Source organism: Arthroderma uncinatum (genome assembly GCF_011692745.1).
Source record: "Arthroderma uncinatum strain CBS 119779 chromosome Unknown scaffold2, whole genome shotgun sequence".
In the NCBI taxonomy this organism is placed as follows: Eukaryota; Fungi; Ascomycota; class Eurotiomycetes; order Onygenales; family Arthrodermataceae; genus Arthroderma; species Arthroderma uncinatum.
Window position 1 is genome coordinate 2186169 of NW_022983864.1, and position 24268 is coordinate 2210436.

The following is a 24268-nucleotide window of genomic DNA, read 5'->3' on the forward strand; positions in this document are numbered from 1 at the left end:
ATGCAGTGGACTCCAATTGTATGTATGCCAATCATCAGGGGAGAAAGGAGACAGGAAATCCTGCTAGGGATCACCACGCGCTAGGGTCATGGTCAAACCTCGCGAGCTCCTTCTCCGAGTCTTCCACATCCTTTTTGGCCTTCATCCGCATGTAGAAAATAGGACAGTCTCGACTCGAACAAATAACTTCACCATGCAAACTGCCCTGGCAACGCTGACACTGTGTCCACAGACGGCCAAATCTAACCTCGAGTTCCGATACCTTGTTCAAAGTTCGCGTGTATAGCTCTCCGAGTCGGGGTCGACAGTTAGCGCACACAGCACCTGACATCTCCTCCTTGCCTATTAACGGCTTCTTGCAGCCCATACAAGTTTGCGTCTTCTTGGCGAATTTCATCAGCCCGCCTAGTGTTGGCGCCGCGACGGTGATGGAACGAGTGTGATCGCCCTTGAGAAGTTGAGCGGCTTTCTTTTCACCCAGTATCGGCTCGAAGATACGGGTTAACGGCTTAGCGAGTTGGTTGTCAAGATAATACCTCGTATCAATCGGGATATTATTCTCGAGAACATAAATTGGATCCTCCGATTTTTCGTAGTTCTTAGCTCCAGTTGCACCGCTGACAATAACATATGCAACACGGTCGCCGAGTGTGGGTGCAGATCCAGCATCACGTTTTCTCATGCGTTCAACCAGCTCAACGTGAGCTTGCTTGCCCGCATACGCCTCCTTGGTCAAGGCTTTCGTGATCACAAGTTTTGACATGTCGACCTTGTTCTGAAGCAAATCTGAGATTGTATTTTTGACATAACTAAATCACCAGGCCACAGCGTTAGCACATGTTCTCTAATATTATCAGTCAGTGGAGGGGGTTGGTAAGCATTACGTTTCTGCCCCGCTAACATTCCGGCCAATAAGGATTTTATTTAAAACGGTTTCAATCACAGTCTGCACTAGGAGACAATTGTCTCTTCGGACCGTCTCTATACCTTTCGTATCCATTTTGTCATGTTTGACGGGGTTTGTCCAATATAGCCCAGCGTAACGCTTCTTGTTGATAAGTAGATATGGGAAATAAACCTTTTCGAACTCAAGCTTGATTGGCTTCATGAATTTGGAGGACACATAACCAGCCGCTTCTTCGCCGAGTTTCATAGCCTCGGCAAGCTCCTGAGTTCCGAATTTGACCATGACAGAATCAGTATCTCCATAGATAACCTTGGCATCGTGAGTATATCCGTTGGAAATCGTATATTTGGCCTCAACCTCGGCCTTGGTTTTCTCAATCATTTGACGGCCGTAACTAGTGGTGCTACTTGCAATAGGAAGACAAGGTAGCTTCCCGTTCGTGGCACCCGTAATTCCATAAACACTGTTGGCGCTGATTTTCAAAGCCAGCTGTCGTCCGTTCAGCACAGCTTTTTTGAACGGGTCCTTTTCAACAGCCAGTTCCCGTTTTGCCTGTTTTCTTGCAGTGAGGAGCTCCTCTAAAATCTGGGAAAGAAGCCCCTTTCGGATTTTTGTTGTACAGAACATGTCATCATTTGGTGTAACGATATAATCCTCGTCCTTTTTCAATCCTAGCTTCTCAACTGTGCGTTTATTCAGGAGAGTTGTATAGCACAGATTGTGCGCTTGGATGATACTTGGGTATAGAGACGCAAAATCCAGGGTGGCAATAGGGACATCATAGTAATCTCTAACAGGCTCAATAACAGTTGCTCCTTCGTACTGCTGGTTGCTGTTGTCGTCGTTCTTCAAATCTGGAATGACAAGCTTTTGTTGGAGAGCTTTCCGGAAGAGCTGCGAGATGAACTTAATCTGCTGACCTCTTGCAAGAAGGAAGTTGAAGGGGACGCCTGTCACCCTCGCCATTTCGGTATAATTCACCAAGCACATCAACTTATCCATGAGCCTCTGGGGTAAATAGGCGTCCTTTAAACAGTATACAGCAAGTCGTCGTCTCGAGTCTGCGGTCCCGTTGTAGAGCTCTGTGATCATGGTATGGTGAACGTCTTCCTTTTGCTCTCCCAAAAATTCAGCGCAAACGGAGTTTAAAGTATAGCTTCGGAGTTGGTGATCCCGTTGAACTAGTTGCAAAAGATCTAGTTGAATTCTTCCGTTAGTGTTGGTTGCTTTCGATTCTCGCTTCCCCATTTGTTTGCTGGCAAATGATGCCTTAGCTGCGTGAGACGAAATCCCTCTCAATCGAGTCCAGTAAGGGAATTTCGTGCAGTTCAGGTGTTTGGCCCTGTCCAGCAAGTATGGAAAGTCGAAGTTGGAAATGTTATATCCAATAATCACGTCAGGGTCGACCTTTTCCAGAAAACCCTGCCATGCCAGCAGCATCTCATCTTCTTTATCGAACTCTAATACCTGCGTGTTCACAATTGAACTGCATGTATCCATAACGAATACATTGCGAACAAACGGTTTCGACTCTCCATATCGTGTGACTATGTTGGCGATCTGGATAACGGGGTCTATTTGTGGCTCAGGGAAGATCCCCTTTCTGCCAGCGCACTCGATATCAAATGATAATACGCGGAGAGGTGCCATCTTCGACCATTCACCATTGTTCGAATGTGCAATCAAGTCACGGTAATGTACCGACGCTTCTATTTGGCAGTTGGACTGGCATTTGTTTGAAGGTAGAACTTCATACTTTGAAGCGGGCACTTCAACCCATGACATACCCGAGATCTGTACCCACATCATGATTAGCTTCATTATATAGAGCAGCAGTGTGTAGATACTCTCTTACCCCTGTATCTATCATAAATCGTAAGAGGTATTGAATATTGTCGAATGTTAAGATTTCGCCTTCTACTCCTTTCCACATGCCTTTGTAGTTGGCTGACCCGTCCATAATTGTAGACCGGACACTGTTGATGGATTTGTGGTTTATCACAGTGATTTTGAGGTATGGACTTTGCTGGTTTCCTTGGAATTCGTACAAGTTCTCCCTCATGGTCATTTGAACCGAATGAATCACGGGCTCGGTAACAGCTAATTGAGCCTCGAGGTAGGCTTTGAAGGGGCCACAATCTGCTTGGGTAAATGCCACAGGCGCGGCAACGTAGAGATAGTGCATAAAATCGGTAACATGGAGAAGCACCGAATGCCCGTTCTAAGAAAACCAATAAATATAAGAAACCGATATAGCCACAGTGCTAAGAGCAGAAGTGTGCAGGTAGATATACATACCTCCGTTACGCCAAATAATTTCACAGCGGTCTTGCCAGCCACGTAGCCTTCCTCCACATCAATCTGCTGGAAGCACAGGCTGTCTCGCATCGGGTTGAAGTCCCCCAGTGGTGGTCTTTCCCACTGCTGGTCCTTCTCCGCATTGTTTTCCTTGAGCTCGCCCATATCCTGGGTTAATTTCTCCAACACATCCTCAAATTGGCTTTTAGGTTGTGACCGCGAGGGACCCGATCCAAAAGATTTCTTAAGTCCATTTTGCGAAGACAGTAGCAGTGGTGCTCGGGGATTAGAATGTGGTAGGCCGGTTTCGAGCTTTCGCTTTTTGGCGGAGGTAGGAGACGACGATGGCAGCTGTACGTTTCGACGGCTCACGCTTGCATCGCCCAGTATCCTCTTCTGAGGTTTGAGAGTCTCCGGCATGGTGTCAGTTCGCCCAACTTGGAAGCAACACAGGCCGATTCTAGCTGCGGAGTGGAAGGAAAACGAGTGTGCTCTGTAGATGTTGCGACTCTGCAGAACGCGATTCTACATATTAAATTGGCGTCGTTAAACCGCATCCCAGACGCGTCGTGGCGCTAGGCCGTATCGGGAACACAGCTCGGTTTCGTCCAATTATACCCAACGCGCACTTTCTTCCTTTTCTCTTCCATTGCATACTTATGTGAGTATGAATATGTGCATACGTTCTAGTCTCAACAAGTGAAGAATATACGGTTAAACAGTGGGTGCAGAATCAAGAACTGAGCACTCTAGCTCTAATAGCAATTCCACATTACTTTCTATTATGAATTGCAGCTTGATACTCAATGATTCGAGAGCAACTAATCAACATGGTGGTGGATTACGTTGGTGATGACTACCTAAAGGCTTGCCAGAGCAAAGTCGGAACGTAATATTAAACATTTGCTACCCTGCTGGAAAGGACAAAAGGACAGAATCTGGTTTGTTTGAGCCAATCAAATAATATTCACTACTCCTGGCACTCCACCAATCATTCCTATTGTTTATCTCGGAGCTCGGTTTCAGTGAGCGGCGCAGTTTGGCAAGTCTCCGAGACATTGCTCCCAAATTAAATCTACGATGCCTCATTCTTATTTTCTACCGAACTCTAGGGTATTGCGAAACGACGCGATGGAATCACATATGGGCTTGACTAAGAGGCTAAGGCTAGGCCAGGAAGGAAAGCAGCTCTATAGCTGATAGAGCTAGTTACTTGTCTACCTCCACAACGAGCAAGGTCAACACACTTCCAGATGGCTGTTCGTACCCCTTCAGTCGCAACTTGGGCGTCACACTCTCAAACAACTCTATCCAGTCGCTCATTTCTCGCTCCTTGCTATTCTGAGTTTCGGCCATTATCAGATCCCTCACGCATAGCCTTGCTTCTGCTCGTGCGGGAATCGATCCGGATGGTGGAAGGATCGTCTCCATGATGACAATTACTGCTCCTGGTTTCAACGCAGTGGTTAGATTCTGCAGGATAATTTGGGCACTGGGGAACGGCCAGTCATGGAGGATTTTTCGAAGGAAGTATACGTCAGTGCTCTCAGCGAGGACCTCGGGGAATGGTTTGAAAAAGTCGTGGGCAACACATGATACCCGAGATGCCACCGATGGCTCGAGACGATCAAGTATGGGCTGGGTGTTGGCAGTAGTCACAGGGAGGTCCATGATTTTAATCGTGAGTCGAGGGTAGTTGGTTGCTAAGAGAATGGCTACTTGGCCCGAAGATCCCCCGACCTGTGTGTTGCCATTAGCGCACATACATCGACATAAGATTTAATGACTGGGAACGAACATCCACGACTTGTGCCTCCCCTAGTGACTCCCAGTTGAACCCCTTAAGGATATGGTCCGGCAAAAACCCGGCACTCTTCCCGAGACTTCGCATATACCTGGCAAAATAATCAGAGGAGGCTTGATTACTTTCCATGTATTCGAATGTTGTTAAATCAGTGTTGAATGCACAATTCAATGCCGTTTGGTTCGTCTCCTTGGTGTCTCCCCAACGCTCAGTTGCTTCTGGTAGCTGACAGGCCGTGGGGACTAGGAATTTGGTCATAAAGCCCACCCAGTCCTGAAATTCAGGTTCAGTCACAAAACGCGCAGATATACGACTGTGTGCGATCTGATACGGCTCAGGTTCACAGAAAAAGCCGCCAGTGATACTCATTCTAAGTACGCTCTTCAATCGATCAACGGGCACATTCGCTTGTTGGGCCAGCGCAACAAGCGGGATGGTTCCCATAAGAGGAACGTGGCTCACAATGTTGAAATGATGAAGCCACTTAAGACAGGCTAATTGCTGGTACTGGATATATATACAAATGGCGTATTAACGAGCCGTGTCAGAATTAGCTTTTCAACCCAGCTACACAGGGGGCATCCTGTCTACTAGGATATTCAAACAACACAGGGGGCCAAGGAAAACGCTGGGAATGCGCAACATACGTTGACTTCGTGATCCTCGAGAAATTCGCTTGGCTCGCTACAAAGCAACAGGATCTCATATGCAGCATTCCGTATGGTTTGTCTGGCCTGATGGACAGACTCCGCAGCGTCAGGCGGGATTATATGGGCATGCTTCGCGGACCCTCCCTCGGACGTGTTGGCAGGAACCGGGTGACCGGATTGGCCACAATAGGCACTGATCTCGCTGCTAGCTTTGGATATAACCGCTGCAAGCGCATCAAGATCAAGGGAGCCCCTTTCTCCGCTTCCTTTTGCACCATTATTAGCTGCGTGGTCCATTTTGCTTTGAACTTTGGGATAATGTGTTTCTTGAAGATGGACATTTCAAGGGGATGAGGGGTTGCTTTTAGTTAAATCGAACTTAAATGCCGGATCATAATGCTCGCTTTGTATGGCGAAACCTTACATCTACCGATATACATTATAGGACGTACCCCGTACCTTAGCTGCAGCTTTATTTGTTCCTTTGTGCAGTTGTGTGGATACTCCTTTCATGTATTGCGTATACTTCGCCGCAGAAGAAAAGTCGCGGATTACGTCACCATAGCCGGATATATATTCTTCCGACACCGACATAGCGGATCGCGGAACGGGGAATAAGTTATATCCGGCTACTTTAAATGCTTAGTCAGCGTCCTAATTTAGATACGAGCTTTGGGCTTGCCACAGACCAAGCAACGATCCTGATAGATAGCAACATCACTCGCGTCGCCGGCACAGGAGACAGCCGCGGCCTGGCCTGATGAGGGTACGAGAACTCGCTGCATCTAAGCATTAGAGTGTCAGCCAGGATAGGCTTTGCCAGTTTGCAGGACAGCAGGAGACTGCCATTATGGTCGGTTCTATCCATCATTACACAGCAACTCTCAGACCGCGACCTTCGTTTACGATATGTCTTCCAGACGCAGCCATCGCAAGTCGCGTATGGGCTGCTACCAATGCAAGCGACGGAGAATAAAGGTATTTGAGCCCCGACTGAGTCAATTGATAGCATAGCAAATGCTCTATGACGCCACCCATGTCTATTTATCCCACCGTACACTGTTAACTGACTTCCAGCCCATAGTGTGATGAAGCCCCGGCTCCTTGTGGGAATTGTAGGAAGCACAATGTTTTAGACTGCCAGTTTCCGAACCAGCCTCCAAACCCATATTACGCCGCGTTCGTTCCTTTGCCCACTACTCGTCCTGGGAACACAAGTGATTCCCCTGCACCTATAGCTGCAGCAGCTCCTTCTCCCGCCAAACCTCCCGCCAACCCCCCCGCAAATCCTACGACACACCCTCCTGAAAATTCTCCTGCGGAATCTCCCTCTGCCACTGCTCCAAGGCAGCTTCCAGCGACTGCAGCTCCACCTCAGCTTCCAGCTATTTCAACATTGAACCAGGGTCCTATACGTCCTCCTAGTCCCCCCTGGGTCCCCGGGGTCGAGAGGCATGGGATTTTTAACTCGATTCCAGATCGCGCGCAGGACCAAGATAAAAGCCTAAATCTAGACGATCTAGAATTACTCCACCACTACACAACAAAAACGTATCAAACTTTATCTAATAATAACGAGCATGAAGACATATGGAAGAACGTCATTCCTGCAGAAGCTATAAAACATCCCTTCCTGATGCATGGGCTGTTAGCTCTGGCCGCCCTTCACCTTATCGAATGCAGCGATCCTGACGATGAAGGAAATCACCGAAAGTACTCCGCACTTGCGAGCAAGCACCAGAATTTGGCCTTGGCTGCATTTCGGCCACAGTTGAACAACATAACCCCTTCCAACTGTAACGCCGTCTTCGCTTTCTCAAGCCTAATCGCGGCCCTTGCATTTGCCTTCTCGAGGTCTGATCGAAACAATCATTCCGGAGACCCAATCGAGCAGGCGATCCAAGACTTTTTCCTTTTCCGCGGTGTCGATAAGGTCCTCCATACCCAACGGACACGCATCCTCAAGGGTAAACTGGGCGTCTTAGTTCGTCGTCCTTCAGATCCAGGTAGTATCCAACCACTATCCAAAGATGTCATAGATAACCTCGACTATCTCCACGGTTGCAACGGCGATGGTGCAGCCCATATTCCTCCTGACGAAAAGGCCATATATAACCATGCCATCCGGGAATTACGAATGTCGTTTGAACGGTCCCCAACAAGCTGGGAGGGCGTTTTTCGTTGGCCCATGGTTGTTCCCGAATCATATTTGGGATTTCTTCATATTCGAAAACCCATGGCACTGGTTATACTTGGTCATTATTGCGTAATATTGAGCCGTCTTGATATGTGCTGGTGGTCTGAGGGATGGAGCCATCACTTATTTGAAGCAATCTATAAATCGTTGCATCCTTCGTGGCGCCAGTTGGTAGAGTGGCCTATGCAAATGATCGGGTTAACGGAGATACTTGCAAATGTCCCTTAATTGTACTGGTCTTGTTGGCGCTTTTCCTACTCCAATAATCTTCTATAGCTATCACCTTGTTACGATTACGCAGAAAGCTGTATATTAACGAACACCTAACGAATAGACGTGGGTTTTATGTTCATTCTCTAATGGGTTGATTTCCATTTTCGAGTATTTCTAAATATTAGGGCTCGTTGAATTAATTGAAATGTTAAGGAGGGTATAACTTCGTCAAAGATTAACCAGTCGCTCGAAGTATTCGCAATACCATAATAACCAGACAATCATTCTCCCTTCAATATCCGCTCAGCCAAGTCACATATTTCTTCCAACTCTTCTCGAACTATCTTGCACGTCGATCGACGTTGAATATCCAGTTCCACCATTCCTGTGATGCATAATGCCAAACGTTTCGCAATGTTTTTCGCAGTAAGAATTGCATGATCACCGTCGTTATCGTCACTAACGTCCTTAAAGCGTCTCTGATGGATGCAGTTACGAAGGATTTTCTCTGTAAAGTCAGATGGCAGCGCCGGGAATAAAGTGGTATCTTTCTCAGGAGACATCGATGCTCCAAATTGGGGTAAGCTATTGGGAGAGCAGGTCAAGTTTGATAGTACCATCTGTCGTTCCATTCGAGTATCAATCTTATATAATAGCTCGAAAAGAATGACACCGAGAGCGTATATGTCAAGTGAATTGTCTGTATGCGGATGCGGACCGGTGGCTTGTGTATGGAAGGAATGAGGTGGTGGGCGGTAGAACTCAGTTCCAACCGGGCGTATAGCTTTGGGAGTAGTCTCTGGCACTTCATTCTTCCCGTACGTTGGTGATTCAGCTACCAGGCCAAAATCGCCAATCCGAGGAATGGTATAATAGGCTTTGTCATCTTGTCCATGGTGGTCACAGATTGGACACATGCATGTATCCTTTTCCGTATCGGAGGGAGATAAAAACACGTTTGCAGGTTTTAAATCCCTATGCACTATTCCCTTTGCATGAAGGTAGTCTACCCCTGACAGTATTCCGAGAAGTAACTTGATGGATGGGACAATGTGGTAGCAATGGCGATTGACGTTCGTCGAGCCACTATCTGCTTGCGGAGACAGGTACTTCGCAAGGCTTAGTGGATGGAGTGACATTTGAATGTGTAGAATAACCGGGGCGGAAGTGTCGGCTCTAGTTTTCCTATCAAGTTGCATGTTTGACCCGCCCCCTCCCAGCCCGTCACTAAATATATCAGCACCAGATTCACTGACAGAACTCTGGCCCGAATATGTAAAGCTGAGCTGGCGGGGTATAGATTCGACGTGGTCGTCGTCATTCGTATCGGTTTCATCTTCTTCAACACTAGCCGCAAATGACTTTCTAGATCGATCTGAGGATACTGTTGCGAAGCTACTTCTCCGTCGGTCATGGTCGCCAACAGATAACCTATCCATCGAAGGTTCAGACTCTTCCTCGTGCGGCTCTGCTTGTGATGAAGCAGTGGGTTCACCGAAAATAATACCATTGTCCGACTCTTCGAATACAATCCCGCAGCTGGACGTACCTCCGTCGTACTCACTATAAGGCTGATTAAGTAACGTTTGCTGTCGCTTCGGCGGAGAAGATGAACGCGAGGCGACGGGTGTAGGTGAGTATTCTGCCCACGCGCCATAGTAACGAACGACGTTAATATGTTCTAACTTTGCCAACGTTCTAATCTCCTTTAATATGTTGTCAACTTCCTTCAACCCCCTCTCTTGCAACTGCTGCAGTTTCCTAGAGCTTAGTGGTATTTTCTTGACAGCATATCCCTGTCCATCAACATGGTGCCTGACCCTATATACCACGCCATATGAGCCTCTCCCTATCAATGCCTCTTCTTCAAACTCAGTTGCATATCGGGAGCCTCCTATCCCGGATGGGTGAGAGTATAGAAATGGTATGCTGATAGGTCGTGCAAGCGGGGTGCTTTGACGCTGTAGACGGTCCAGAATCCCTGGAGCGAACTGGTTTTGATTTGATGGAACATCTGCTCCTCCGGTTATCAGCCGTTGGAGATCGATGTTGGTCGATTGTTTCATTCTAATAACCCTATTGCTGGTCGTATCTTCCACCGCTGGGTGATCTTGTGCATCAAGAGCCTTGAATGGATCTTCTCGGGAAGCTCGTACAGTCTTCCTGGGACTCAGATTTATCCCATCCAATGCGGCCATGCCAATCGTATCAAGTCCTTCCCTATAATACTGCCTCGTGCTCTCCCAGGTATCATTGTCGACCCCGGGAGCAACGATGCCATGAGATGATAGAAACTTGGATTTGTACGTATAGAGGCGTCGTCCCAGCAGTTTGACCTCTGGGGAATCATGTGTGAACTGTCCACGACTCCCTGACTGCTCATTCAGGATCCCACAGGCTTTGGTGAGACAGTAGTGTTCAAGGAGAGCAGCAGTCATAAGAGCAGCATGGCCTTCGGCATCCACATCTGGGATATCGCGGAACCCGAGGTCCCCGTACAGAGAGTCTCCTCCTAATATCTCTCTGGCTGAAGGCTCAGCCTCAACGCTGCTGACGGGTTCAACGTTCCTGGTAGAGCTGGAGTCGCCACTCTGCTCGGGTCTGTGGGCGGTCTCCTGATCTCCTTCTGAAGATATATAACTCGACTCGGAAGACGAGTCATCTTGAGGCGAACGAAACATAGACAGAGACATGATCAATCAAGCAGGACGAGGGGCACCTTTTGGAGGCGAGTAACGTAGGTTCATCTTTCCTGCAGGTAGACTCACTGCATCTCGATCGGACGAAGAAAGAAAGGTGCTAGAAAAACACAGGAGAAGCATGAAGAGGAAGGGATTCTGATTAGTATAGTAGGAGAATGGAGCGCTTGCTATTCAGTATTCACTTTTTTATTTTAAGAGGGTGAGTCAGGAACTTCACTTTGGGTGTATACTTTTCAAAACTCCTGTGGCTTCGAGAAAAGAACACATCTCAGCTTTCCCACCACGCGATCGCTGAGTTTCGACTATCTTCCACGCAACAAGCCCAGCGAATGACTAGTCACTGTGATCTTCCATACAGCATGATTTCAGCCCTTCTTCGCGCTTTACAGATGTCATTAGGTCGGTGAGTCGTACGCCTATCTCAGCCGCCAACACTGAACTGAACTCGGCAGTAGGACCCTACGATACACTATTATAATATACAAGCGAGCATTTTACAGCGGCTTTCATTCTACAACGTCTTTAATAATAAGCAATAAATTACAAGCTTCGGTGTAGAACAATGATTTCACCACAGCAGATATGGCTTTCATGAGATACAGTACACCTGACGGCAGCAAGGACAAATCACAACTCACCTATAATTTACCACCTATCGCAAAGCGGTTCGTATTCTTTTGTACCGACCTGCAGTGAGCTCTGCCTGTGATTGAAGCATCGCGAGGCGTATCGTGATAAATATCGTATCTCGCAACCAAGGCCTCGTATATCCAATTTCGTCTCACCATCACGTTCCTTATCCTTCCAGGCGGACGTCAGTTCTCTGGCACATCGGTATGATAGGAAGAATCGAAGTATCGAGCGATGGAGGAGGAACCCTTTCAGCTCGATGATCGAAGTTGACTTATAAACAGTTAAATGGTATCTGACTTGACGTCATAACTACCATTATATTAGTTGGCTAGTTGTATGTCAGTTCAACCTGTGTCCTTATTCTTATTCACTACAATGCGTACAATGTGTTGTTATACGGGCGTCCATTATGACTCCTTTCAATGGGACAACGCTACAAGGTCCTGCCGGTTCCTCGAGACTATTGCTTGGACTTCCGGAAGGAACACCTCACATCAAGTATACCAACATGGCGGGATTAAAGAGTTCAGTCGACATCAGAATCCGGCGTTGTTGTATAGATGAGCTTCAAAGCCCATTTCTCGTGGTCCTGGACGTGCCTCATACTATCCTTCAAGACTTTGATAAAATATACCTGGACAGAGGACCAAAAATTACTGCAAGCTTGCAAGAAAGGCTGCTGGTTCTTGAAATAACGGTATATCAACCACACGAGGTAGCCGTTACGGGGATTGAGCACGAAATAGAGACCGAGCTACATAATATGGGCCTTCGAAGCGAGGTTATCAACTACGGGAGTTCCCGAGTCGAGAGCACAAGCAACGGCTTCGTCAAGGAACCCGATGGCAGCTTTGGGCCTGTCCATAAACACTGGCCAACCGTGGTCATCGAGTCCGGTTTATCGGAAAGCGAGACCAAGCTTGCGAACGACGCAAGAGGCTGGCTCGAGGCGCCAGGTTCCGAGACCCAGATCGTTCTCACTATTAATATCGACCGAACCTCGCCAACCATCACCTTCCACCGCTGGCAATTAGACAGCGTCGAGATGCGGAGAATAACCCGCTCCCACTGCCATTTAGGAGTTGTGGTAGAGGAGGTCGTGGCCACACGGCAAAGAAATGTCACCGAAGTTACTGGTGACATAACTCTCCCATTCTCCAGAGTAACTGCTCGCGCACCACGCAATGCAGCCCATACAACCGAGCACGACATCATCCTGACGAAGGTCGCTCTCACAGAAATCTGCGAAAAAACTTGGGTATGTCAAACGTTTTTGTGACAGGAGTAGAAAGGCATTTGCCAGACATGCCGTGATCTTTGCAAAGCGTTCTGTTTGTAGCCGGAAGTGCTATCGCACGGTGTTGACGGTTGATTCGTAGATGAGTTATACATATCAATTGCTAAGCTGCTGCCGCTGCTGCTGTAACTATCTCAAATTTCGTATAAGACACTCAAAATCTCGAACTTGAACCGATCTGAGATACTTCCTCTATGGGGGTTTTGATGCCAAGACCAGAAAAGAGCCATCCTATCTTTTCTCATGTGGCAATCACGTGTGTACAAGGACTAATATTGTTCCACTCCGTATATATCACGTGCCACTCCATCAAAATTAACTATTACCTAGGTATTACATAATGCCCACCTGCCCTAGGACCCATCAACCAATCAACAACACGGCCTCCGTTGTGAAGCATAAGGGGCCAGTGTTGTTATTGGTTGTTGCGTTATATCCGTAGGATGAAGCCTTCAGTGAGTGAGCAAAGCGAATGTTACAACCTAGTGTTGGAAATAAAAACAGAAAAATGTCCGGAAGCATCACGTGAGCTCAATTTAACCGACATGTTCACTTATATTACGGGCAATGTAGGGTGAATTCTTTCTTATATATATAATAGAGAGGTCCCAGATGAGCTGAGAGCCTGAATATCATCATTCATCTCTTTTACATCCATTATGTGACCTTTCCTGGAGTGTTCCCGGGTTTCCAGCATTTTCGTTGCTGTTCCACATCTTGATGCATAAGAGCTAAGTAATAGCCAACCGGGAACTGCTGCGGATGGAGGCCCAAGGAGACTCTCAAATAGCGGCACTCTGCAGGGACAGAATGCATGAAGCCGCCCATCCACATGGCTATGGCCAACGGTTCCTCGAGTCTCTGGGACAAGGCTCTCTATATTTAACCTCAGCCTGAACCTCGGCACAGATTAGCTGTAGGGGTCCTTTAAAGTAGTGCCAGGGGCTACCCGGAACTCACAGGGCGACGGAGAATATACTTAAACGTCCAGGTCTCCCCCTCGCCGCAAAACGATCGCATTCATCTTCCCGCCTTCGCTCCGTCGCCTTGAGATCGTCTTGGGATCGTCCTGAGGTCGAGATCGCGAGAATGGAGATTGTCAGTGTGCGATGGGCCGGCGGCGTCAAGCTCTCCACCAGCTGCATCATCAATGGGGGCAACTCTTGGCTCTCCTGACGCTGGAACTTGCTTGATGACGACTATGGCGTCTGTGTAATTGTTTCACTCGTCTCCTTTCTCTCCTGTCCCTTTTCTTCCTGTAGGTGTTCGTTTTTTGTTATATACTGTCGTTATCTTTTTACCTCATATGTCGATTTCCCTCGTTTCGTCTTTGCAATTCCGGGCTTTTTCTTGATTCTAATTGATATGGGCTTCATCCGACGAAGATTGATCGTACCTATATTATTATCGGTCTTTTTCCTCTATAGTCTGTTTCGTACGAATTCATTAGCCTTACATGGCTCCACGTCCGCTCAAACGCAACGGCACTTCCATCACTGGTGGAAGGAATATGTCCCAGATCACCCAGTCACGTCGATGATTCCGCTGCCGACTCAGACACCCGCCAACATCCCTCATATTCAATATGGCTTCGAGGAAGAGGATGTCGCCGCAAAGGCACAGCGAGAGGAGAGGAGAGACGCGATAAAGTCGGCGTTCCGTCATTCGTGGAAAGGGTATAAAAAATATGCCTGGGGGATGGACGAGGTCGGTCCGGTCACTGGCCAAACCAAAGATACGTTTGGCGGGTGGGGAGCTACATTGGTCGATAGCTTGGATACGCTCTGGATAATGGGATTGAAGAAGGAATTCGAGGAAGCTGTGGCTGCAGTCTCCCGTATCGACTTTTCCACCTCGGACACCCTAACCCTGAACATCTTCGAGGTCACCATTCGTTATCTGGGCGGCTTGTTGGCGGCTCACGACTTGTCCGATGGCTCCTATCCCATCCTCCTCGAAAAGGCGGTAGAGTTGGGCGATTTTCTATACATTGCATTTGATACGCCTAATCGCATGCCTGTCCTTCGCTGGTTCTGGTTGGCATCAAAGGAAAAACGGGATCTAGAAGCTAGCAACAACAATGTTTTAGCAGAGCTAGGGTCGCTTTCAGTGGAGTTCACTCGCCTAACACAGTTGACGGGGGACCCAAAATACTATGATGCTATCCAACGTATCACCAATATGCTGGATAAGCACCAGGACCACACAGCGCTTCCAGGGCTGTGGCCGATATCTATCGATGCCCTGACGCCCAACTTCAACGTCGACAATAGATTCTCCTTTGGTGGGTTGGCTGATTCTCTATACGAGTATTTACCCAAGGTATCATCCACACTATCGTCCTCAACTACCAACTTTAAGCCACGATCTTGACACTGACTCGATCAGGAATATCTCATGCTCGGCGGCCGGTCATCGCAGTATCGCCATATGTACGAGAAGGCTATAGATGTGGCCAAGAAGCACATGTTCTTCCGCCCTATGACGGAGCAGGGCGATGATATCCTCATCTCCGGCACCGTGCGCGCCTCGGCCAGGTCGGCCACGGCCATAAACCTGGATCCCGATAGTCAACATTTAACATGCTTCGCCGGAGGGATGCTAGCCATTGGTTCCAAAATCTTCGATCGCCCGGATGATCTCAACATTGGTAGGAAACTAGTTGACGGCTGCATCTGGGCCTACAACAGCATGCCAGCAGGGGTTATGCCAGAGAGCTTTCGTGCCGTTCAATGCACGGACGAAAGTTCGGGCTGTTCCTGGGATCTACGGGAATGGCTCAATAGCGACGAGGATAACCAGCAGCCGCTAGAAGAACTTAAGCGGCAGGCGAGAGAGAAAGGGATGTTTCCGGGATTCAAGTTGATCTCGGATCCAAAATATCATCTTCGGTGAGTAGCTTATGTATCAACGTTTTTTTGCTTAGTTTGGCGATTCTGACGTAGATGTGCCATGAAGACCAGAAGCCATTGAGTCGGTATTCATTCTTTATCGAATCACCGGGGACACGACGCTCCAGGATAAAGGATGGGAGATGTTCAAGGCAATCGAGAAAGCCTCCAAAACCAAGATCGGCTACGGTGCCATTGAGGACGTGACTTTAGCGAACTCTGAGATCATGGACGAGATGGAGTCCTTTTGGACGGGCGAAACGCTGAAATACTTTTATCTCCTATTTAGTGAGCCGGATCTCATCAGTTTGGATAAATATGTTTTCAACACCGAAGCACATCCGTTGCTACGGCCAACCTAGGCTTCCCTTACACTCCTTCCCGTTTTCTACCTTATGCAGTATTCCTAGCTTCCTCTTCAAAATTCTGTTATATATATAGGCCGAATCTAGTTCGATCCTTTTGTGAACTCTTACCAATTATACGATGCTCTTTACGGAGTATTCCACTACGGAATAGACTAACCATCCGAAGACCGTGCCCATGTGAAATCTCGGGCTGCCTTCTCGCACTGCTCTCCTCCTGCTGGGCCGCCTTTTGACATCTCATCCGTCATAATTCTTTTTGTGAAAATATTTTGATTTCTCCGCAAGGACAGGGCTAACCCACATTGCTCTACCGAGCTCAACTCTATTAACCGATGGCTTAATCCGGGGATTGTCCGATTGCGTTAGCTAGCATAGGCAGACATGAATCGTTATGTCAGAATATTCTTTTCTCTGGTAAGCACACCGTACAAGTGTACCCACACATGCTCCATCTCGACCATAGAGGTTAGTCCGCCGAGGCAGTTGAGTTCTTCGTACACCCTGGCGCCTACACTTGCAGTATGCACTCCGCATACAATTATACTTTTTCAGCAGTAGTATTTCGAACCTATGTGCTCCGTAGCTCCGTACGTGTACGGAGTACATGTTGGGAGGGGTTGGCGAGAGCTGGTCCTAGCATTATTGTTGTCAATTGATCTGGTGCATCAATTGAGATCTCGATGAACCAGCTGTGGTTGGACAAGGCACCAGACACCAGAGAAGGGTCAGGGGTCAGGGGCAGTGAACCCAGAATAAACTCAGCCAAACGGAGCTCGACGGGGAACAATTTTCTGTACTTCATTGACCCTCGTGACCTGAGTTTATCTGGGCGTACAAAGCACTGAGGATTAATTGGAGAGAGTGGTCACCAGCAACATATCGAAATATATACATCATGTTACACAACTGGTCTTGAGCTACAGAGCAGAGCTGATCACCTTGTAAATATAGATCCGTTAGGTGTCGCGTTTCACGCGCCTCAGCCGTGATGCCGCTGTTGCGCGTGCTGTGGCTTTGAGTTAGCGTCGAGATCGCCAAATTTGAGATGTGCATTTCTGAAATTATCCCGGAGTGTTCAGCGCCACTAGCCTTACAGCTCATGGGGCCGCCACCAGGGTCGAAGCTTTAAAGCTCGTACTGGGAGTTCTTGGCTCTATCAGCTGCATTTTTGATGCTCAAAACCGAGGTCGACGCCGAAAAACACCACAGCAGTTACATACCAGCGCCGTTTCGTTCTCTAACAGTCCGTCTTCTCGCTATGGGGCCTGGTGGTGCTAACAAAGCGGCTCCCACGCTGGAGTCACGCCCTTGTAAAAAGTAAATGTAAGCCCCACGCGGGGTTGAAGACGGGGTCGGCATAGGAGAAAAAAAACCTGGGGAAAAAAATAGATGTCTCGAGAATGTCTTTAGCTGGGTATAAAACCCCCGTGTTCGTCACCTCGCTGCATTTGTTTCTGTAGGCGATCTCTCACCCCCAACCGGCTGTGCTCTTTCTCTGGTAGCATCCTCCCTGGCACTTCTTCTCTTCCCTCAACTATCAAATAAAGAAGAAGCGGCCCGTCATCATGGTCGTCCTCCTCAAGCTTTGGCTTGGCCTGTTGTTTTTCGCAATCACGGCTCAAGCTCTGCCACCATGGCGCCTTCAACTCCGTGGAGCAGCTCCCCTTCCTTCCGAAGACCCCTTCTACCGACCCCCTGAAGGCTATGAGAATGCTGCGCCTGGTGCTATCCTGAAGCAGCGCAAAGTCCCCAACCCCATTGCCATCTTGGGCAAAATACCTGTGAAACTAAAGGACGCCTACCATGTCATGTACCGCACAAGCGACAACTTTCGCAACGCAACCGTCGCCGTGACCACAATCCTAATCCCCGAGAAGCCCAATTACAAGAAGCTCCTCTCCTTCCAGGTCGCGGAGGATGCCTCCTCTCCGAACTGCGGCGTCTCTTATGCCGTGCAGAAGGATCACCAAACCGGCCCAAAGCTTGGAACCATCGTCACCGAAGCTGAATTTCTTCTCATGATCGCGGCCCTGAACAACGGGTGGGTCGTGACCGCCCCTGATTTCGAAGGGTTGGAAGGCTCATGGCTCGCCAACTCCCGCGCGGGCTACGCTGTCCTCGATGGTATCCGTGCAAATTTGGCCTCAACCAGTTTCACCGGCATTGCAAAAGATGCCACTATCACTATGTGGGGGTATTCTGGCGGTAGTCTAGCGAGTGGCTTTGCTGCCGAACTTCAACCCAGCTACGCACCTGAGCTGAAGATTGCCGGTGCAGCACTTGGAGGAACAGTTCCCAAAGTCAGCACCGTTGTTCAATCTGTCAATAAAGGCTTTTTCACTGGCCTGATACCCGGCGGTATCTTTGGACTAAGCAAAGACTACCCTGTCATCAGGAAGGTTATCGATGAGGAGCTCGTCCCTGAAAAACGAGATGCCTTCATGAAGGTAGCAGATCAGTGCTTTACGGCCAACATTGCCGACTTTGCATACCAGGACATGTTGACTTACCTCAAAGACCCAAAAGTCTTGACACGACCAGACCTAGTGGCTATCATGGATGAAAACTCAATGGGCAAGCACATTCCCAAGATCCCACTCTTCATTTACAAGGCCGACAACGATGAAGTCAGTCCTGCCTCCGAAACCAATGCCCTTGTGAAGTACTATTGTGACAACGGAGTCATCGTCCACCACAACCGCGATTTGACTGCAAAGCACCTACTTCTGGCTGTCACCGGTGCGCCTGATGCCTTGAACTGGCTTGCCGATAGATACGCGGGGAAGTCTGTTGGTACCAAATGCAAACAGACCAAGGAATTCATCAGTTTCTTAGACCCTCGCGCCCTGAGAGTTCTCAGCTTTACTCTTATCAAGGAGTTCCTGGTGTTGTTGGGCAAACCCATCTCAGGCCTCAACTTTGCCCATTAACGAAATAATGAATGGGACCGGATGCATTTATGTATATATTCACGAAATATTTTTGGGCATGGAGTCTGCATATTTGGACAAGAATTAATGAATATCAATCAATTTTCAAACCGCTTCTTTGGTAGTGTACACGACTTGTCCTTCGTTGACTTGCTGAAAGGATGTCGGAACTTCTTCTTACTGCATCTGGTAACATGAACGACATTAGCTAATCAGACACGTGAAATATCACAGCTAATAAAAGAGTTCATAAATTGCATATCTTACGTAATAGACTCTCATCCAGTAATATTGCCCGATTATTCGAAAAAAGGTGTTTATGTAACTTCTATTGGCTTGTGTTTTGCTTATGTAAAAAGTCACTTTTATCCTCATCTTATCTTAATGACTAAGCATCTGACCTCACCTTCTCCTCGATGACGGAGCAAGCTTGAGATAATCGAATGACGATGTGATTTCCACCTTCTCTGGACTGTTCGATAAACGCCTAGCTAGTCCATGGTTAGCAACTGAGGATAATGGAGAGCTTCGACGATGTTACTCCGCCCCTGAATGTCGTAGCGGAGATAAGCTCTCTTGCAGAACAATCAGCTGCCAGTCAGCCACAACCGCACGAGCCTACAGAAATCAGGCGGACATCGTCTGACGGCGTCATTCAACACGCTGATAGCAGTGGCATTACTAATATTATAGCAGATCGCGATGGCGCCAACCCACCCCTGATCGATGCGTCGGCCACGGTCCAACATCCGTCTGAATCAGAAAAGAACGTTGTCCACAATGAAGAGACACATACACGAAATACGCAGCAGACAGGCAGTTCTATAGCACCTCACAACGTATCTGACGAACGCCGTGATTCAACTGGCATGTTGATATTTGACGATGACGGAGAAGGGGGTGATGAAGAGCCTTACATTGCCAAATCGTTCGAGAGAAGTACCTTGCCAACTAGTGCTGGACAGAGAGGTCGAGATGATGTTGATAATACTAGCGATGGCGATGGCGGGAGAGATGCCGCGAAGGATGGACAGGTTCCTTTTGCTAAGATGCATAAATTCTCACTATACGAAACTGCGACAAGATACTATCTAGTGGGAATGGATCTCCTAGACCGACGGTTCCGAATGTTAAAGATCGACCGTACAGCCGGGCCAGAAGAGGACCTTGTCATTGCTGAAGACGAAATTATTTATTCCAAAAAGGAGATGAATCAGCTTCTTGATGCTGTGGACGATGGCAATAAAAGCTCTGGTGGGCTGAAGCTACGATGCAGCACTTGGGGTCTTATAGGATTTATACGTTTCACGGGTTCCTACTACATGCTCCTGATAACCAAACGAAGCCAGGTTGCTATGCTTGGAGGTCATTATATCTATCAAATAGACGGAACAGAACTCGTACCCCTGGATTCTTTAGCGACAGCCAAACAGAGACCTGAGAAACATGCCGACGAGGCCAGGTTCGTCGCAGTCATGAATAACATCGATTTGACACGGTCATTTTATTTCAGTTATTCATATAACATCTCCCGCACGCTACAGCATAATATTGTTTCGGAGCGTCAGGCAATTAGCAAGGGCCAACGTGGGTATGGAAATCATGACTACAATTCTATGTTCGTCTGGAATCAGTATTTGCTTAATCCCGTCACCAAGTCGCTCAAAAACGTGTATGATTGGTTTCTACCAATCACTCATGGATACGTTGATCAGTCAGCTATATCGATTTATGGGAGACTTGTATACCTCACCCTCATTGCTCGCCGATCCAGATTCTTTGCTGGTGCACGCTATCTCAAACGCGGGGTGAACGACCTTGGATATGTTGCGAATGATGTTGAAACCGAGCAGATAGTATCTGACATGTTGACTACATCTTTTCATGCACCGGGGCCGGAACTTTATGCAAATCCTCAATACACCTCCTACGTCCAGCACCGTGGGAGTATCCCACTATCCTGGACGCAGGATAGTACTGGGGTTACTCCTAAGCCAGACATATCTCTAAGTCTTGTTGACCCGTTTTATTCAGCTGCCGCTCTTCATTTCAACAACCTCTTCGAAAGATACGGAGCGCCTGTCTATGTCTTGAATCTCATTAAGGGAAGAGAAAAGATTCCACGTGAGTCTAAGTTGTTGACTGAGTACACCAATGCGGTAAATTACCTGAACCAATTTCTTCCTGAGGATAAGAAAATTATCTACCGTGCTTGGGATATGAGCAGGGCATCGAAGAGCCGGGATCAAGATGTCATCGGGATACTAGAGTCTATAGCAGATGATATCATTCCGAAGACTGGATTTTTCAGAAACGGTGAAGATGAGGCATCTGGCCTGCGCATGCAAAATGGAATTGCCAGGACAAACTGTATTGATTGCCTCGACCGGACAAACGCAGCTCAATTTGTCATTGCAAAACGTGCTTTAGGATACCAGCTACGCGCCCTAGGGATTATCAACCACACATACATAGAGTATGACACTGACGCTGTCAATATGTTTACAAACATGTGGCATGGCCATGGAGATACAATCGCCGTTCAATACGGCGGATCGCACCTTGTGAATACAATGGCTACGTATCGAAAATTAAACCAGTGGACAGGCCATTCGAGGGATATGGTGGAGAGCTTTAAGCGATACTATAACAACTCTTTTCTTGATGCTCAGAGACAGGAGGCGTATAATTTATTCCTAGGAAACTATGTGTTTTCTCAGGGTATGCCCATGCTCTGGAACCTTACAACGGACTATTATCTGCACCATTCAGACCCACGAGCTTGGTCCGCGACACACAAGCAAAACTACATACTTTGGTTTAACAAGGAGTTCTTAAAAAAGCGAGAAATGCCACCGGCTCCCTCGGCTTCCTCGGCTTTGGCAAGCAAGCGTATTCGAGACTTTGATGATTACTGGCTTGAATACTACAGACCTCGAGCCATATCTTCCTTTTCCAAGATGTTCTCGTTTAAAATGAGGTCAAAACTCTCGGATTACCGACTTCAATCTATGCACCCAGGGGAGCATGATCTCAGCCCCTTTGTCGTCAGAACAGACCACGAACCAGATCACCAACGCGATAGGAAAACTCCACCAAATAAACGTCTCACAATTCAAGAGCCATCAGATGAGTTAAAGGATATCAAGAATGGGCCGAATAACGCCTACTCAGGCGCTATGCCACTACAACATTGGCTTCAGCCCTCATCAGGGAGGCTTACTCCCCAAACTGGCATCCTAAAAGGAACACAAAAGCCACAAACCACAGATTCCCTCCAACCAAACGGTATGCCCTCTCTTACGAACACCTATAACCAACCGCCATATAATGCTACCAAGGCTCAAGTTGCTCAATGGAGTTTTGGTCAGCTGGTTGCTGACTCCCTCAATCCGTCCATCTCTGCCGCTGAATCGGAAGAATATGAGCGTTATGTCAACCACCCACTTAAGGTGCCATTGGTTGTGACATCAGAGGCCTCCCCAACAGCAGCCTCGTTGGCGGAGAGGGGGTCCAATCTTGACCTTTTTGAGTATGCCAACAAACACAATCTTGAAAACACGAGTTTGAACACAATCGCTGAGAGTAGCCTGGCGGATTATACGGACTTTTTAACTGTTGGAGACGAGGGGTTGACAGTTAACGGGGACGATTACGATAAGAAGCGATACAAGCGATACAGGCAATGGCTGAGAGGGAAGAGTTTATTTAAGCAAGGCGTTGAGGTATGAAGTGGATAATAAATTTCCTGCATGGAAGTAATTATCAAGTTCTGGTGGCTCTGGTCACACTATCGTGTTTTGCTTTCAACCTTGATTTTTGATACCCCTAATTATCGATTTTGGAACATTTATGCATAGAACTTACATATTTGCCATTTCACCTCACAGTGTTGATTTACGAACCATTCAGAAAATACTTCTCATGTAAAATTATGACACAATGCATGCTGTCTAGAGGTCGATAACCCAGTAAGGTGTGCGCCCCTACAGCTCATACTACATGAACGTGTCTATAGAAACAGAAGATTCTTCAGTCTATTATCTGCATCCACGAGATTTTGGAGTTCGGAATCAAAATCAACAACCTCTTCCATCTCGACAACTTTTAAAAGCTTTACCAACCGCTGTAAAGTTGAGCGAAGATACCCTCTCTCCGCTAAGTCCCTACTGTCGGGGGAAGGACCATCCTCCTCGTCGTCGCATAAATGAAGCCAGCATGCACATACTCCAGCTAATATATCCCCCCTCCATCTTGACAGGCGTGGCCAGCAATTTAAAATGACTGACTGGTAGCATTGGGCAGCTGCAACGAGTAGAGGTATATACGCTACTCCGAACGGATTCGTAAGAGTCGAAGTAAGTAAAGGAACGATGTCTTGTAGGTACTTCGTCGCTTCAAGTTTGAGCTCACTTATTGCTTCGGTTAGCTGTTTAAGTAATAATGTTGAAAGGCGTGGGTGCGGGTATGAAGATATGGATGTGTCTTCTGCTGGTCGTGGACTGCTAGTGTGAAGGTATGAGGAAATGATGTTGTGGCGCAGGATACGCGTAAGGCATAAGACTCGCAACTGATTATCCTTTTCGAGCTCCGGCTTCACCTTCGTGGGGAGCTGCCCTTTGACTCCCCCTCGAGAGCTAGTGAAAGACGAAAACCGCGTCCGGATCACAGAAAATATAGCAGGGTATGCAAAATTCAGTAAATGAACTGATTCCTTCTCTGGGGTAACAGTGGGAATTGATAGGAGGCAATGTGACAACGCATCTTGAAAGACAGAGTCAAGATTCGTCCGACGTAGGATGTCGGATTTAGCCTCTTCCAGAGGTTCAAGGAGGCGCCGAAGTAATCTGCAGCCTTCAGCTTTGAATGCAAGGCTCTCGTCATCAATAAATGATAATATCGGAGGCACAAGTAAAGGGAAATGCCGTTCGATCATGTTTTGGTCAGTTGCCTATTTTCTTCCCGTTAGCTGTTAGATATTGGGCAAATAATAGCGGAACACACGTTACGCACCCTATATCGATGGATAATCCATCCTAGAATCGATACGATGTAGCCCTCTTTGAATTTCCACGGTTTAGATCCAGGGTCAAATAACGTCGGATCAAACCTAGGTTGTGGGACTGGATGCATGTTCTTGCGTCCCGCCGAAGTAATCGCGGGGTTTGTGGTACTGGAGAAAGCTGGTTTCACCGTCCTCCGAAGAATATTTTCAATGGCAATTGAGAAAGAATCCTGTTCGTGGCGTAGTTTTGATTCGTATTTCTCAAGAAGTGCGTTAGCCGCTTGGGCACCTTCGACCGTGGTCCAGGGGTCTTCAGGTGAACTGAATACTGCAAGAGTTGACAAGACGTCTTTCAAATTTTCTATTTCTTCAA

The 24268-nt window shown here is 47.6% G+C and overlaps 7 protein-coding genes across 7 annotated transcripts; 4 read left to right on the top strand and 3 right to left on the bottom strand.

Annotated features, from left to right (window-relative positions):
* Positions 1 to 70: 70 nt before the first annotated feature.
* Positions 71 to 3625, bottom strand: GIQ15_02628 (DNA polymerase delta catalytic subunit; the record flags this gene model as incomplete). Its single annotated transcript, XM_033550045.1, has 4 exons — positions 71 to 809; positions 885 to 2701; positions 2763 to 3128; positions 3206 to 3625. The coding sequence occupies 4 exons, from the start codon at positions 3623 to 3625 to the stop codon at positions 71 to 73; spliced, it is 3342 nt and encodes a 1113-aa protein (XP_033407206.1).
* Positions 3626 to 4414: 789 nt separating this feature from the next.
* On the bottom strand, positions 4415 to 5956 carry GIQ15_02629 (uncharacterized protein; the record flags this gene model as incomplete). Its single annotated transcript, XM_033550046.1, has 3 exons — positions 4415 to 4945; positions 5004 to 5282; positions 5657 to 5956. The coding sequence occupies 3 exons, from the start codon at positions 5954 to 5956 to the stop codon at positions 4415 to 4417; spliced, it is 1110 nt and encodes a 369-aa protein (XP_033407207.1).
* A 2394-nt stretch (positions 5957 to 8350) lies between these two features.
* Positions 8351 to 10762, bottom strand: GIQ15_02630 (translation initiation factor eIF-2 alpha chain kinase; the record flags this gene model as incomplete). Its single annotated transcript, XM_033550047.1, has 1 exon — positions 8351 to 10762. One exon carries the CDS (start codon positions 10760 to 10762, stop codon positions 8351 to 8353), a length of 2412 nt encoding a protein of 803 aa, XP_033407208.1.
* A 1405-nt stretch (positions 10763 to 12167) lies between these two features.
* GIQ15_02631 (uncharacterized protein) lies at positions 12168 to 12776 on the top strand (the record flags this gene model as incomplete). The annotated part of the gene is made up of 2 exons (XM_033550048.1): positions 12168 to 12662; positions 12744 to 12776. The coding sequence occupies 2 exons, from the start codon at positions 12168 to 12170 to the stop codon at positions 12774 to 12776; spliced, it is 528 nt and encodes a 175-aa protein (XP_033407209.1).
* Positions 12777 to 14237: 1461 nt separating this feature from the next.
* Positions 14238 to 15954, top strand: GIQ15_02632 (alpha-1,2-Mannosidase; the record flags this gene model as incomplete). Its single annotated transcript, XM_033550049.1, has 3 exons — positions 14238 to 15023; positions 15090 to 15592; positions 15660 to 15954. 3 exons carry the CDS (start codon positions 14238 to 14240, stop codon positions 15952 to 15954), a joined length of 1584 nt encoding a protein of 527 aa, XP_033407210.1.
* Positions 15955 to 17525: 1571 nt separating this feature from the next.
* On the top strand, positions 17526 to 18890 carry GIQ15_02633 (lipase 1; the record flags this gene model as incomplete). The annotated part of the gene is made up of 1 exon (XM_033550050.1): positions 17526 to 18890. One exon carries the CDS (start codon positions 17526 to 17528, stop codon positions 18888 to 18890), a length of 1365 nt encoding a protein of 454 aa, XP_033407211.1.
* Positions 18891 to 19408: 518 nt separating this feature from the next.
* Positions 19409 to 23001, top strand: GIQ15_02634 (polyphosphoinositide phosphatase Fig4; the record flags this gene model as incomplete). The annotated part of the gene is made up of 2 exons (XM_033550051.1): positions 19409 to 22615; positions 22909 to 23001. 2 exons carry the CDS (start codon positions 19409 to 19411, stop codon positions 22999 to 23001), a joined length of 3300 nt encoding a protein of 1099 aa, XP_033407212.1.
* Between the last annotated feature and the right edge of the window lie 1267 nt (positions 23002 to 24268).